The sequence below is a fragment of the Phascolarctos cinereus genome, unplaced genomic scaffold, assembly GCF_003287225.1.
Source record: "Phascolarctos cinereus isolate Bilbo 61053 unplaced genomic scaffold, phaCin_HiC Scaffold_4;HRSCAF=312, whole genome shotgun sequence".
In the NCBI taxonomy this organism is placed as follows: Eukaryota; Metazoa; Chordata; class Mammalia; order Diprotodontia; family Phascolarctidae; genus Phascolarctos; species Phascolarctos cinereus.
Window position 1 is genome coordinate 670,756,332 of NW_027555847.1, and position 16,434 is coordinate 670,772,765.

The 16,434-nt window shown below is 37.2% G+C and overlaps 1 protein-coding gene across 2 annotated transcripts in view; it reads right to left on the bottom strand.

Moving 5' to 3' along the window:
* Positions 1 to 599: 599 nt before the first annotated feature.
* Positions 600 to 16,434, bottom strand: part of CALR3 (calreticulin 3) — a 30,575-nt gene continuing 14,740 nt past the window's right edge. Inside the window, exons 5-9 of one of the 2 annotated variants that reach the window (XM_020969435.2) lie at positions 12,800 to 13,009; positions 9,039 to 9,146; positions 8,590 to 8,733; positions 6,410 to 6,502; positions 600 to 1,253 (exon numbers count right to left, since the gene is read on the bottom strand). In XM_020969435.2, the coding sequence (XP_020825094.1) occupies positions 1,119 to 1,253; positions 6,410 to 6,502; positions 8,590 to 8,733; positions 9,039 to 9,146; positions 12,800 to 13,009 (690 nt within the window). In that variant the 3' untranslated portion in view covers positions 600 to 1,118. Of the gene's footprint in view, positions 1,275 to 6,409; positions 6,503 to 8,589; positions 8,734 to 9,038; positions 9,147 to 12,799; positions 13,010 to 16,434 lie in introns of both variants that reach the window. The other variant, XM_020969436.2, reaches the window with a different exon arrangement.

A 16,434-nucleotide genomic window follows, 5' to 3' on the forward strand; every position in this document is an offset into this window, starting at 1 on the left:
GTCACTGACCCCGGATTCTTACAGGATTTTAAGGATATACTTTCTACAGGAAGTTCTTTCCAAACTCCTCTTAATTCTGGTGCCTTCCATGTGTTAACAATTCCCTACTTATCTTATATGTAGCTCGTTTGTACACATTTGTTTGTTGCCATTTGTAATCTGTCATAGGGATAGGGTTAGGGATTTCACCGGCATAGGAACTTCCAGGTGAGGAAACTCCCCTCTCAATGCCTTCTCTGCCACTTATAGTCTTAGAAAGCTGCCTAGAACATCAAGAAGTTAAATGGCTTTTGCCTACAGTCACAGACAGTATATGTCAGAGGGAGAACTTCAACACAGATCTCCTGACTCTGAGGTCAGCCATCCATTACCCCCATACTGCCTCTCTGGCACAACTGATACTATTTTTAAAATTACAATCTAAGTGTCTTAAATTTAGACTATTTCAATTGTTTCATGTCTTGTGAAATTTGTATTTTCTTCAGAAAAAGGTGTATGTTATCATATTGGAAAAAATTCTCATTTAGTTTTAAGGAAAAATTAAAAGATAAAAAAATAACTTCTGAAGGTGTTATCACACTTTAAATTATTTTTATTCTCTGTATTATAATTAATAGATTGCTATATAAGTGACCAAAAGCATTAAAATATTTATTGCAGAGGAAAACACATGCCTGCAAAGAACTGATCTTTCCAATACAAATAAAACATGAACGATAAATATACAAAATGTTTGATACCAAAGCTGTTGGTTACAGATTTTAGACTGAAAAGGTTCACATATATTACTAGCAACCTAGGAAATATTAACACATTTTTGTTTTATAAGGCCTCATTAAATTCTAGCTAAAACAAAAAGTTTTATTCCCCCAAAAACCCACTATTGGTATGATGCACATTAAATTCTGGTTGAAAAGTATTATATTTATGGAAATACCTTGACACACAGGAACTGTCTAGGGAGGAAAAATGATGATACACCAAAAAAGTATCAGAACATTTTTCTAAAAAATTTGACAGAGAACAAATTATTATGTAAGCATTTGATCCTTTAAATATAGAATAAAATAGAAGTTATACTAATATCATCAGTTACCCAAAAATAAGAATCAAGATAACTAGAGCTCATCTTTTACATGCTGAGTTTGAAAATACTTTTCTTTAATGTTTTCTTTTATCAATTGTTCTTCTTCCTCTCTTGCTTTTTTAATTTCTTCCTTAGCTTGGATCATGTCCATTTCCTTCTCTGGATCCTACAGAAATAAACAAAAGAACTATAGAATTTTAGAATCTTAGAATTGAAGAGGATATCTGAACTATCCTAATTCAACTCCTGTGGAAAGCATGAATTCCCTTTACAACATCTCTAAGAGATTAGTTCCTGCTTAATCATGTCCAGTGATGGGAAAAATCGACTTTGAAGAAGGAAATTATGGCCTTGATGTGCCTCCTATAACTTTTACTCAGTGATCCTAGTTCTCCCCTCTGGGGCCAAGCAAAACACGTTTAATCTGCTTTTCACATGACAATCCTCCAGACATTTGAAGACAGGAATTACGCTAACCCCCCTGTCTCTCCATATATATACATACACACATCTTTGCTTTTTCAGGCTAAACAACCCAGTCACCCTGTTATGGGGATCATTTACCCTAGGCTGGCAATTAATAAATAGATATCAAGCATTTACTGAATGTCCAACACTTAGACACTTTTTAGAGGACAAGGAACTCATTTATAGCTGAGGTAAAAAACCAGACTTTCATACCAGAAACAATTAGGAAAAAAAAATAAGCCAATCTAGAATTGCCTGCTAAATTGTATGATTATGAAAAAATTAATTGTATGGTTATACTCATTCAGAGAAGGAAGAAATTAATGTGGACTAGTATGGTTGAGGTAGGATTTGAGTTGGAACCTCAAAGGAAGGGTAGGATTTGAATAAGTCTGAAGGACAGAGAAGAAAGTTCTAGATGCATATGTGAGATGGGGGGAGGAGAATAGAGGAGGACAAGAAAGTAACAGAATGAGGAAAAGCACTAAGGTAGAAATAAGCCTGGCTTATGTCAGTGAAAATTTGGAGTCTGAAAAGGATTGCTATGGCATATGAAATTCTTGGTGAGAATTTCAAAATATCTAAAGGGTTCTAAACAATGTGTACATTGGAAAAGTGTCTACTAGCTTTTGTCTACCTTAAAATTTTAATTAACTTGAGATAATGTGCTCATAGGGTCACATAGGTCATGAGAACCCATGTTGGCCTCTTTTCAGGGTCTATCCTTTGCCTTCTTTTCTCTCCATTCGTCCATCTGTGTCTCTGTCTCTTGCCTCATTAGCTTTCAACTCTCATTTCTCTACTCCCAGATCTATATACCAGCCCTAGTCTTTCCTTTGAGTCTAATCCAATAACACTGGTTCAGACTGAGATATGAGATGTGTCTAAAACTGAACCCATCATGTTTTTCCCCAAACCCTTCCCCTTCTAAACTTCCCTGTTTCTGTCAAAGGCAGTACTATCCTTCCAGTGTCTCAGGTTCTAAATCTTTGCATTGTTCTGGACTCATCATTCTCCCTCACTCCACAAATCCAAATAGTTTGCCAAATCCCGCCATTTCTACCTTAACATCTCTTGTATCCGAACCCTTCTTCCCACTCACACAGCTACCTTAGTTCAAACTCCTCATGACTTCTTACATAGATTATTTCAATAGCCTCCGAAATGGTCTCCCTGCCTCAAATTTCTCTCCATTCCAGTCCCTTGTACACATTGCTGCCAAAGTAATTTCCTTAGATGCAGATCTGACCAAGTGACTGCCCTACTCAACCAGCTCCAGTGGTTTTCTCTCCGATGGCACACCTCTGTTTAGCTATTTAAAGCACTATGCCACCCGGCTCCAACAATCTCTCCAGCTCAATCTTTGGACATTACTTTAGCCCCTACACTCTGCAACCCAACCAAAGGCATCTCCTCTCTGCTCTCTGTCTCCCATCCCTAGGCCTCCCTGCCTTTGCCTCACTGAGGACAGTATTGCTCTTTCCTTTTAAGCTGCAGCCCAGCTAGAATCTTCTCCATGAAGCCTTTCCTGCTTCTTCCCCACTGCTAGAACCCACCCTCTTAAGTAACTTCATACATACTTGCATGTATTAACTTTATGTTTATGCTGAATATATTTCATGTACTTGTGGTCTCTCCCACTTAAATGTAAGCTCACGTCAAGTAGGGATTATTTCATTTATCATACTTATGTCTTCAGCATCTAGCATAGTACCTGAATGCAGAAGGAGCTTAATAAATGCTTGATGTTTGATTGGTTTTCTTTCCTCCATCCTTTCTGAAGCCATGGAGGACTGATTAGGAAGCAGTCTTGCCCCTTATGCAGTGTTCTAAGATATTCCTTGCTGTTTTCTTCCAAATTTTGCTTCTTTAAGCAATCCTCTTGCCTTTTGTGGATCAAGAAAGTCTTCACGTAGAAGGTGGGACTAGAACTGGGCTTTGAAAGAAAGTAGGCATTCTAAGAGGTGGAGGGGAGGAAGGCATTGAGAAGGGAAGACAGGCAGGTGGCAGACTAAACAGAGCCCTGGACCTGGCGTAAGGAAGACCTGAGTTCAAATCTTGTTTCAGACACAAACTAAATGACCCTCAGCAAGTTGCTTAACAGATTTCAGCAGCTTCCTCATAAGTAAAAATGGAAGTAATATTATCACTTACCTCCCAGGATTATTATGAGGGCAAAATGAAATAATATTTGTAAAGTGCTTTGTATATAGTATACAATAAGCCTGGAAAGGTAGGTTGGATCCAAGTTGTGAAGGGCTTTAAATGCCAAACAAGATTATGGACTTGATTCTAGAGGCAATGTGTAGTTACTGTCAATCAGTCAGTCAACTACCATTTACTAAGTGCCTACCGTATTCTAGGCACTGTGCTAAGCATTGCAGATACAAAGAAAAACAAACAAAAAAACCCCCCAAAACCAAAAACCAGTGTCCTCAAGGAGCTCACAGTCTAATGGTGTAGACAACATGCAGACAACTATGTATAGGATAAATTTAGGGTGGGTCACTAAGGGAAGTAAGGAGCCTCACAGTGAAAACACTAAAATTAAGGAGAACTGGAAAGGACTTTTTGTAGAAGGTGAGATTTCAGCTGAGATCTGAAGGAAGCCAGGGAAGCTAAGGATCAAAGATGAGGATGGAGAGAGTTCGATGCATGAGGGATAGCCAGTGAAAACATGTGGGAGGAATAGCAAGGAGACCAGTGTCACTGGAATGTAGAGTATAGTTAGCTAATAATAATAACAATAACAGCTAACAGTTATCTAGCACCTACTACACAAAGTACTTCACAATTATTATCTCATTTGATTCTTGTAACAACCCTGTGAGATAGGCTGTTATTATCATCCTCATTTTACAGATGAGGAAACTAAAGTAAATTGGAGTTAAGTGACTTGCCTAGGGTCACATAGCTAATAAGTGTCTGAAGACAGCTTTGAACTCAGGTCTTCCTGACTCTAGGCCCAGCGGTCTATTCATCGAACCACCTAGTTGGGAGAAAGATTGAAGAAGTAGGAAGGAGTCAAGTTATGAAGAGCTTTAAAAATCAAAAGAGGATTTTGTATTTGATCCTGGAGGCAATAAGGAACCACTGGAGTTTACTGAATACGAAGACCTACATTTTAGGAAGATCAATTTGATAGCTGAGCGAAGAATGGATGGGAGTGGGGAGAAAGTTGAGGCAGGCAAACCAACCAGCAGGCTCCTGTGATGGTCCAAGTGTGAGTTGATGAGGGCCTGCAGCAGGGTGGTGGCAGTGTCAGAGGAGAGGTGGGGACATATACAAGAGATATTACAAAGGTAGAAATAACACTACTTGACAAGTGATTGGATATGGGGGTAAAAAAGAGTAAGGAGTTGAGATTGAATCCTAGGTTGCAGGCCTGGATGACTAGGAGGGTGGTGGTGTTCTCAACAGTAATAGGGAAGTTAGGAGGTGGGAAGGGTTTGCAGGATGGGGAAACTGTGGCCTTCTACGTCCTTGAGTATGACCTTTTGACTGAGGCCAAGTTTTAAGGAACAAATCCTTCAATTAAGGGGATTTGTTCTATGAAGTTTGGGCTGGACAAACAGATTAAAGAATCATCTGAATAGAGATGACAAATGAAACTCTGGGAGCCAATAAGGTCACCAAGTGAAATCGTTCAGAAGAGGACCCAGGATAGAACCCTGTGAGATACCCTTTCCCACTGTTATCGGGCATGACTTAGATGAAGATCAAGCAAAAGAGACAGAGCAGCAGCCCAGATAGGTAGGACAGAAGAAAGTGTCCCAAAAACCTAGAGAGGAGACTATCAAAGCGAAGAAGGTGATCGACAAGGCCAAAGTGTGCAGAGAGGTCAAAAAGGATGGAGATTGATATAAGGCCATTATATTTGACAATTAAGACCACTATTAATTTGAGAGAAAGCAGTTTCAACTGAATGATGAGGTCAGAAGCCAGAATGCAGAGTTAAAAAGAGGGTGAGAGGAAATGACATGAACAGACAGCCTTCTTACAGACTTTAGTCACAAAAGGGAGGAGAGAGATGTAGGACAATATCTAGTGGATTGGCTGAGGGTTTTTTAAAAGACAGAGAGACATGAACATGGTTGTAGGCAGCAGGGAAGCAGAAAATCAATAGGAGGTAACTGAAGATTAATAAGAGAAAAGGGCTGAGAAAGGGGGCAATCTGCTAGAGAAGATAGGATGGAATGAGATCACTTGTAAAAGCACGTAGAAGGGTTTGTCTTGGCAAGGAGAAGGGCCGCCTCATTATGTGAGACAAGAGTAAAAGAGGAGACAGGGGCAAAAGGCATCTGAGTGATGTGAGATGAAGTAGAAGGGAGAACAGCCTCTGTGAATAGCCTCAATTTTTTCAGTAAAATACGAGGCACTGGAGTTCACTGAGCAATGGAGACATTGAGATGCTCTCTAGCTTATCAGTGTCCTTCCTTAGCGGATACATGTAATACTCCAGATGTGGGCTAACTAGAGCACAGTACAATGTCACTTCCTTCTTCCTGGAATTTCCACCTTCCTTAATATAGCTCAAGGTTACATTAATCTTTTGTTTGCCATATCATATCCACATTGTGTTTTTAGCCTCTTAAAATCCTCAGATCTTTTTCAGACAAACAACTGTCTAGTCATGCCACCTTCATCTTGTACTTCTGAAATTAATTTTTCACCCATTTAAGACTTCGCATTTATTCCTAATCAATTTTGTTTTTATTAGATTTTAGCCTGATGCTCTCACATTACATAATAAAAGTCATAATAAGGACATTTAAATAAAAAAGGAAATATGCACACAAAAGGTATAGCATTTACTGTCTGGTATGTATTTAAAGAAATAGGAATTTTATTTACCTTTGTCCTTCCCCAGGTTTTCATTCCAAACTCTGCAGCATAATTCTCATCATCAGTGATCAAAAAGTTATCAAAGATGGTTCCAGATCTTACCTAGTTGTGAAAGGTAAACCAATTAATGTTTATCATATAATGCTTTAAAAAACATTTCATAAAATTATTAGGATTTAGAGCTGGAACGGTCTTTAGAGATCACATAGCTTATTTTCTTTTTCTTCTTATTCAAATTCTCAAATGTATCTGTACTGTAATGAGTTGAATATTCCCCCGAATGATGCAGATTGCAGCCCATCCCCATCTGCCCATCCTACAGTACTTCAATAAGTTTATGACAAGTGGGGCCAGCCCTTGTGCTATAAAAAAAGGAAACTGAGTCCCAGAGATTAAGTGACTAACCCCAATTTTCACAGCTAGCAAGAACCAGAGGAATGTTTCTGACACTTACGTACATAAAGAAAAGGTATAGAGAAGTTGTGATTTATGTTGATAAAGGGAGATAAATTCTTAAATCCTTAAACTTGGAAAATGGAATGCTATATTTTTAAGCATATAAGAATTTACCTCAAAATTCCTACTGTTTTCCCCAGCACCATTTTGGTGATTACTGCCCCAGAAAGCATGGTTAAACAAGTTTACAGAAGCTTTAGTTAACTCCAGTGTACTGTATTTAGAATATCATGATTTTTAACATATTACTTGACTCTGACCTTAGCCTCAGAGTCCAAACAGTTTATTACTTTATACCCTTTTCAAAACATAATTGTGCTAAAAGCAAGAAGAAAATAAATCACACTTCCATTTGACTTCTGTGTATGGGAAGTCTTCTATCACATTTCTATGTATCCTGCTTCTTGCAGAAAATATAAACTCCTTAATCTGTGTAACAACCAGATCAGAAGAAAAGTCTTTATACATGTAATAGTCATTTCACATCCATGGCGTTGTATATTTATTTATATAATTTGTATATGCATTATATGTATGGTCCATATTATACATATACACATATATGTATACCACAGAAGTTCTCTTTTAAAAATTATCTTATTTTCATTGATACCTTTTGTTTTTATTTAGCATTTGTTCTGAATATCTTACCTCCTCTTACCTAGTGAACCATCTTTTATGACAAAGATTATAAAAGGAAGAAAAAAGCAAGTGAGTAAGAAAGAAAAACGCAATTCAGCAAAACTAACCAACACATAGACTATATGTGTGTGTGTGTGTGTGTGTGTATATGACAGTATTACATAACATTCTACAATCCCTAGTCCCGCACCTATGTAATGAAGTAAGGAGTTGTATTTTTTCAACTTTTCTCTGAGTCAACTTTTCTAGCTTGATCACTACAGTTACATAGAGTTTGGCTCATGGAAGCTCACTTAAAACAGGATGTATTTAATGCTGTGTGAATTACTTAGATTACGTGAAAGTTGTTGTGTTCAGTTGTATCCAACTCTTCATGACCCTATGGACCACAGCATGCCAGAAACTTCTCTACTCCACTATCTCTCAAAGACCATCCAACCTCATGTTCATTGTTTCCATGACACTATTTAGCCATCTACAGGCAATATATTCTTTCACTTTTGAGATAATGCTTTGGCCAAAATTACTTACAAATAAGTAATATCAAAGAGCAAATTTAATTCTATGTGGGAAATGTTTTATTTCATCTTTTCTATAAAGATATAAATTATAGTCCACTGAGCCCTAATATTTACATAGCCCTTCAGGTCCACGCCAATAGGACAATAAGGTCCTTTGTGTGATTTAATGATCAAATTCTCTTGGAAAGAATTCAAGAAAGACTTCCTTTACTGAGTGCATTTCAATAATCAGTAGTATTACAATGACATTATAGTGTACACAGGATGAAAAGGACTCTTTATTATCAAAACACACATAACTTCATCTTTGAGAAGTTGAATTTGTCTATGTAATATTCAGTTAATTTAGCTAAAGACAACAAAAGTCGAAGCCTCCTCAAGCGAATAAAATAAGAACAGTTATTTAAACTTACACTTTATCAGGTCTTCTTAAATATTTACTATCAGCATTATTCCCCAGTGCTGTAATGGTTTTAATAAACCTACTAAATATAACTAGCCTGACGTCAATTCAGGAAGGGAGCATCAAACTTCTTAGTTTCTAGTTAAAGTGACTTAAACTCAAGTTACCTGCCAAAGTTCCAGTCCAATAACACCAATATTCTCATATTCTGAGAGTTCAAAATCTTGCAAGTATCCTGGATTTTCAATCTTCTGATGAAGCCAAACATCTTTATAATCTGAATTATCCACATTCTCTGATTTCAATCCATCCTGCAATAAATCACAAAAAAAGCAGTCAAAATATGGCCTAATTATTATAGGACTTAGAGTTGGAGGGGACTTTAGAAATCATCTTGTCTAACTCTTCATTTTACAGATAACAAAACAGGCTCCAGGGGTGACTTGTCCAAGGTCACATAGGGCTTATAGTTTTTTTAAAAATCTAGAATTAAACCCTAGGACTTCTGATTCCAAATGCAATATTCCTCCTACTACACCAACCTGTTCTTGCTAACCCCCTCATGGTTAAAGCCCCATCATGGTACAACGTAATTCTTGAAGAAAATGATAGATACTTTATATTTAGGTTTCTGGATCAATGATGGCTGCCATTCTCCATCCAACTCACTATTCCAGTCGCTAGGCTTGTTAGCACTGGCATCCAAAAAGTGTTTATCCCAGTCCTGTGAAAAAGAATTAGTATACATTTACATTTACATTTACATTCCACTAGGGATTCTCATGTATCTTTCCATTTTAGTAGAGTCAGGATTCCATTCTTATAAGATCCTCCCTGCTCCCAATCTTTCTCCCTCTCCAGCTGCTAGAACAATCTTCCTAGGACACAGGTCTAACCATGTCTCTGCTCTGTATACAAAACTGGGGTGGTTCCCTACTGCTTAGAGGATAAATTACTAACTCCTCGAGTTGGTATTTAAGGATTTCCATGGTCTGGTTCCAACCTACCTTTCCAACCTTACCATACGTTATTCTCCTTTACACATTATGTCTAAGTCAAACTGGACTGAGAGCTATTCCTTGTCTTAAACTTTTCATCTTTTGCCTCTGTGCATTCACAAAGGCACCTCACTATACTTGGAAGGCATTCCCTCCCTCATCTCTACCTCTCAGAATCTTTATTGTCTCTCAAGGCTAGCTTCAGACACTCCTTCTCTGTGAACAGCCCTCAGCTGCTATTAGTGTTCTCTCCTACCTTAAATTACTTACCTGTATACCTGTTATATCTAATCAACATATTGTAAGTTCCTTGAAGGTAGCGACTGCTTCATTTCTGACTTTGTATCCCCAGCATCTAACATAGTGCCTTGTCCATAGCAAGCACTTAAAAAAATGCTTATTGAATTATTTGCTCACTCAAGCACTTTGAATTTCCTTACCTGCTAAAAAGTCCTAGTCAGATACATGGGTCTGCATGTCTGTGTCCTTTTCTCTAACCCTATTAGCAAATACTTTAAAGTATTTAATGACCAATCTAGCAAGCACCAAACATTTATTGAATGCCTACCATGTGCCAGAAATTGTGCTTAGTATTGGGAATATAAAGACAAAAGTGAAGTGATCTCTGCTTATGTGTCCTATATATGTATATGTATAGTGTAATGGAGACTTAATTCCATCCCTCCCCCAAGCTTAGTTGATATACTCATAGATAATGACACCCGGATATATTCACAAGATGTTAACACCCTGTTATCTCATTACAACATAAGAACACCTCTCGACAATTGAATTAGAAGGAGCAATGCAATTGGCTGGGCTGAAACATTCGTCACCCCCCAAACCCCACCCTCACCTCCCACAGGTGCTTTAAGTAATCAGGATTGCCAGTGGTTCAAGGGAATGCAGGCTGGGAGCAGTGGTGGAGAGACCCCTATGCCCGCACTCAAGGGCCACAAAGAGGGAATGGGGAATTCTTTCAGAATTAAGAATGTGGAGAAAGTTTAGCTAGTATACATACATACACACACACACACACACACACACACACACATACTAGCTAAACTAAATATATACTAAATATAGATATATATATACACATATATACATATATACACACACACACATATATATATATACTTGTGAGAAGAACATGGCTCCTGATGCTATTTTTGTATTCTGATACTTCATTGTGTTATGGAGATGACTTCCCTAATTGTTTTCCTTACCTCAAATTTCTGTTCCCTCCAATCTATCCTTCATATAGTTGCCAAATTGATAATCCTAAAGCACTAGTCTGACCATGTCACTCCCTTGCTTAAGTTTCTGTGGATTCCTATAGGCCATGGAATAAAATACAATTCCTCAGTCTGGTATTTATAGTCTTTCACAATCTGGCTCCAACCTGTCTTTCTAGACTGATTTGACATTGCTCCTGTTCACCTATTATACTTGCCAGCCAAACTAGCCTGTCTTCCCCCTGTACACAACATTTCATTTCCTTGACTTTGTTCAAGCTATTCACTGCACCTGGAATACTCTCCCTTTTTATCTTCACCCCTTGGAAATCCTAGCTCCCCTTTAAGACATGGCTCAGGTGCTATGTCCTACATGAAGCTTTTCCTCATCTCCATGCCTCCCCTCACTCCACCAAGTTGTTTTTGTCCTTCCTCTCCCTATAATTATCCTGGATTTACTCTCTCTATATTTTGTATTTATTTATATATGTTCCCGTTAGGTCCTCCTAATAGAATGTAAGCTCCCCGAAGGAAGGGAAACAGTTTCATTTTTGCTTTGTATCCCCAGGGCCTAGGGCAATGCTTCGCATATATAGGTGTTTAATAAAAGTTTGTTGAATTGCTTTGAAGTAATGAAGAATGAAGGAAGCCAAATTAGAATAACCCTCTATACATAATGATTAAGACTATGCAAAAAATAATCATGAGAATAACAACGATGAGAAAACTAGATGCTTTTGTTGTTCTGTTAAAGTTATTATATTGCACTTTATCTATTATATGAAGTGAATACATACACATACCCTGACAGCAGCAACCAACTTTTAATCCATCTCCATGCTCTTGTACAGGCACCTCTTGGAATCTCTAATTGTGTTCAAGGTTCAACTCAAGTACCACTTTTTCTACTAAGCCTTCCTTTCCTACTTCTCCCAGGTTACTAGTGCTCTCCCTGACCTCACCCTAAAAACTGAATTTACTTTTGTACATATTTTTGATGTATTTCTGTGTATATATTCCTTTTCTCTCCTCCCCTCCCCTAGTGGAATGTAAAAGCCTTTGGGATAGCTTTGTTTTTGTCTCAATATCAAGAAACAGTGGCATTTCATAAATGCTTATGGAATTGAATATCTTGGGTTCTCAAATGCCAACAGAATACAAATTCTGGCAGAGCTTATTAACTCCACATAACCTTCCTGTGATGACTTCTGTGACTGTCATTTGAAGACCAGTGAGAAGATGGTTATTATCAGAAAGTTGGCCACCATGTGACGTATTTCTCCCCCCTCTGGTAACTCATGTCAGTATCCAATAAGAAAAAAATAATAAAAAGAATTCATTAACCTTCTAAACTTTGTCTCTCTATTTATAGCAGTCCAGATCAGCTTTCTTGTTCAGAAATGCTATCACTGACTGGTTTATATTATAAAACTGTTTTTGTTTCACTTGATTCTTGCTTAGTACGTAATATATTCCAAAATTTCTGAAAAATCCATAATTCCACTAGTGTGGATACTTCTTCTCCAATGTAGATTGCAATGCTTCCACATGTTAGTAGGTAGTTCATAAATTATTATAGACAAAAAAAAAATTCTAATATGTGGTAGCTAACATTCTAGTAACAAGCCTCTCCAACCTTGGGCTAGATTGGTTGTCATATCTGTGTTCAGGCCTGTACTCAAAGTCCTTCCAGCTCAGTAGAACCTATCAGAGATGGGCTTATACACAGATAAATACATCACTCCATCAGCAAAGCCTTTAAAAACTTGGGATCACTCTGATTCCATGATAAAGCACTGGGAAGGCTTTAGTAGAAGCAGAACTAGTATAGCTCAAAAAATATTGCACATACAAAGTAAAAAAAACCCAATAAATTATATTTTTATATGTCAGAGATGCAAAAAAAAAATGTATACCACATTTACAGTAGTGAAAAAAACTCAGCACCTAAACTTTAAATGTTATAGATCCTTTCCACAGTACAATGAATTCTCCAAGATATATGACCAATATACAAGTGCTGGATATTTTTGAAAAGAGAATTGGGCATTTTCAATTAAGTGCTGATGTGTTAACCAGTTATTTGCAAACTATATTTTACATTTTCATAAATTCTACAGCTGTTCAGAGAAAAATAAAACCTGAGAAGGAACATCACTAGGCTTATCGTTCTGAGACAATTTATCCCAATTCTTAGGCATCTTCAAGGCAGATTTCTCCATTTTTCTAAGTTCTTCTAAATTCCAATCCTCTTCTATATTGCCTGATTCAATTATGTCAGTATCAATTTGCACTTCATAAGTTAGATCTGGTCTTAATGTCAGAGTGTATAAATGTGTAAAGCCATCAACCTGAAAATTTTAGAGAGAAAAAAAAGACAATGAAACACTTACTCATGCTTCTCTTCCTGCCAAAATATGTACTTAAAATTCCTTCATTGGTAACAATTTTAAGATTAATTTTAGGACTATAAGTTTATTTAACTGTAAGAACCTAATGTGGACATCCAAATTTACATAAAATATAATAAGTAATTATTTACTTTATAGCAGGGTCTTTAATTATGTAGATAGGTTTCCTTTAAATAGTAAATTCCCATTCAATACATTTATAATGATTCCCATTTACAAAATGAACACAGATGTTTTCTGTAATGCTATGTAAACTGAAGGATACCTATCCTTCTTAAGTTATTGTTATATTTAGAAAGCAACTAAGCATACTTTGCCATATTGTATATACTTAAAGAAATCTACTTTTAAATATGATCTTTCTCTTTGTTAAAAATCACATAGTTACAGCTCGTGAGATCATCTTACTGTTGGAAAAATCACTCGGGGCACAAAACATTATACAGGTTCATTGAATTGAACTGATTCTCAAAGAATTAACACAGTATGCAATTAAAATAACATGTCATAAGTCTAAAAAATAGCAAAACTTCTAAATTATATAGCTCTGGAATGTAAGAATTGGAAGAGACAGTATATCATTTAGACCAACCCTCTCTTTTTATAAATAAGCAATCTGAGGCTCAGAAGGGTGATATAACTTATGCAAGGTCATAGATCTAATTAATGGCAGAGCCAGAACAGAAGCCTAAGCCTTATGGCTCAAAAATCTGTGTTGTTTTTTTTTTTCACCACACTGCACCACGTAGATCAAAATTAATGGCTTTTTTTTCCTTTAGTTCAGGTCATTGTTGAAAAAGACTAGAGAAGTTCTCACTACTTCATAACAAGTTCAAAGTTCATACAGTAATGCTTCAATTATCATGACTTCAGATTTCAGTAACTTCAAACAACTGAGAAGCAAGGATCTCAAAGCAACCAATTGTAATTGGCCAATGTGCTGGCTAGAATAAAGGAGTCTTATAGGGGCTGGGTGGTGTGGTGGTGGTGGTGGTGGTGGTGGTGTGGTGTGGTGGGGTGTGTGTGTGTGTGTGTGTGTGTGTGTGTGTGTGTGTGTGTGTGTGTGTGTGTGTGTGTGTGTTATAAAAGCCAAGCTCTTCTCTAGAAAAGCAAGAGGCACAGGAAAAATGACGAGGAAAACAGATAAGAAGAGACAAGAAAACAAGTAAGAGCAAAGAAACTAGGAAGCCCAATAACCAGCAGTCAGAAGTGGCACCAGGGGTAACAAGCAAAAGCCAGAGCAGAAGAGAGACTCAGAATTTGGAATGTCGTTATGACTCTGGATGGCAGAGTTGTTTACCTCTCACTAATCTCTAGAGATCACAATTTTACACAAACAAAACACTAGGCACAGGACATATGTATGTAAGGGAGGAGGGAGGTGATGTTTAGAGAATGGTAAGCCAAGTCCTATTTACTCCAACATCTTTAAAGGATATGTGGTTAGACTCAAGTAGTGCCATGATGAAGGCACACTGATGGCATAATTCAGAAGCTTAGTGGAACCGTATGGTAAAGTGTACAAGTTGTCTGTAAATAGCAGAAGAGTACTATAAGTCATCCTATAATACAGATTCAATATTTTCTCTAGTGAGAAAAAACAAAATCAAACCCAGATTATCACCACTGGCCTAATGAAAATTTAAAAGGCAAAAGGTTTTTATGAGCAAATGCTATGCGTATTTCTTAATGAATGGTTTTGGTGTTTCAAAGTGAGAAACAGCACTTGAAAATTATGGTGCATATACACCACACCGTGAAACTATAGAATTTTGTGGGCTTTTGAATTAGCATATTCATCTCTGAGTGATACCTTCTCAACAGATTTACAATATCGATAAGACTTGACTCTTTTGAAGAATTTTGCTAAATTTTACTCTACTAGGGTCTTGAAAATCAACTAGTATAGGTTTTAAGGAGAATGAAGACAAGTGGGCCATTCTCATGTATATAAATAGTACAGATGCCTATAAAATGTCAGCAATTGGAAAATATCATTATATAACAACCTCCATCTGCCTCAATCTCCTCATCTGTGAAATAGGGATTATAATAACACCTACCTCCCAAGGTTGTTATGAGATCAAATGAGAGAATATTTGCAAAGTGCTTTGCCGACCTTAAAGTAATATATAAATATTTGCTATATTTATCAGATATTTGTAGAATATAAGCTTGGATGAATAATACTTTTAAAAATTGGTTAAAAACATCTTTTTTAACCTTCAGTACAACAAAGAGGCAATATGGTTTAGTGTAAGGAGCCTGACTTGGAAGCCAGGAGGGATATGGCTCAAATCCAACTTTTGACACTTATTAGCTGTGTGGTCTTGGGCAAATCATAGTTTTATTGATTTTCAGTTTTCTCAACTGTAAAATGAGAATAACAATACCAATATGATATGCTAATCAAGCTCAAATAAGAAATGTTGCTCTGTTGCTTGCCCAGGATCATATAGCTATTAAGTGTCTAAAGGCAGAATTGAATTCAGGTTTTTCTGACTCCAGAAAGTAAAGGAAAAGGTGAAAGAAAAAGTTAAAACTCCTTTAAAGCTGCCATACTGCTACTTGAAATAAAGTCCTAGTTAAAAAAATATCAGCAGCTCAGCGATGGTGTTGTTATATGGTTCTAAGTGGAACACTACAAGTTTCCAAGAGTCAACAATTCTTCTCACTCAGAGGATGATGGAAGGGTACAAGGGTGCGTGTGAGCAGGGTGTACCACAAAATAAATATGGAACTAAGCAGCAAAATCAAAAGGATGTATGTCATAGAAGGACTGTATGATTCAAAAGGAAGACGGCTGGTTAAGAGCTTAGGCTCACCAGTGAACAACCCTGTGCTCCACCGGTATGCTTTCTGTGACAGGAGGTGAGGAAGGCCCACCAAAATGTTGGGCGGCCCCCTGTGGTGAGTCTGTGGTGGGATATAGACAAGAGCTGCCTATGAGGGGTAGTGCTGTGATCTGGACCACTGAAGGAATTTCCACATCAATAAGACCACAGATACATTTGAGCATATGACAACAACTATAATAATAGCTAATATGTATAGAGCTCTCTAGGGTTTGCAAAGCATTTGAAACGTCTATCTCATTTGATCTTCATAACAACTCTGTGAGTGAGGTACAAGTACTGTCTTCTTTTGATAAACGAGAAAAATGAAGCTCGAAGATTTAAGTAACTTACTTACCCTTGACCGCTGAGCCCAGATGAGCTGATCATTCTTTCCACATCACTTCACTGCCTCTCCAGGGATTTCTTTCTGATGAGCTCAGATTTTTTTTTGGGGGGGGGTGAGGCAATTGGGGTTAAGTGAGTTGCCCAGGGTCACACAGCTAGTAAGTGTCAAGTGTTTGGTCTGAG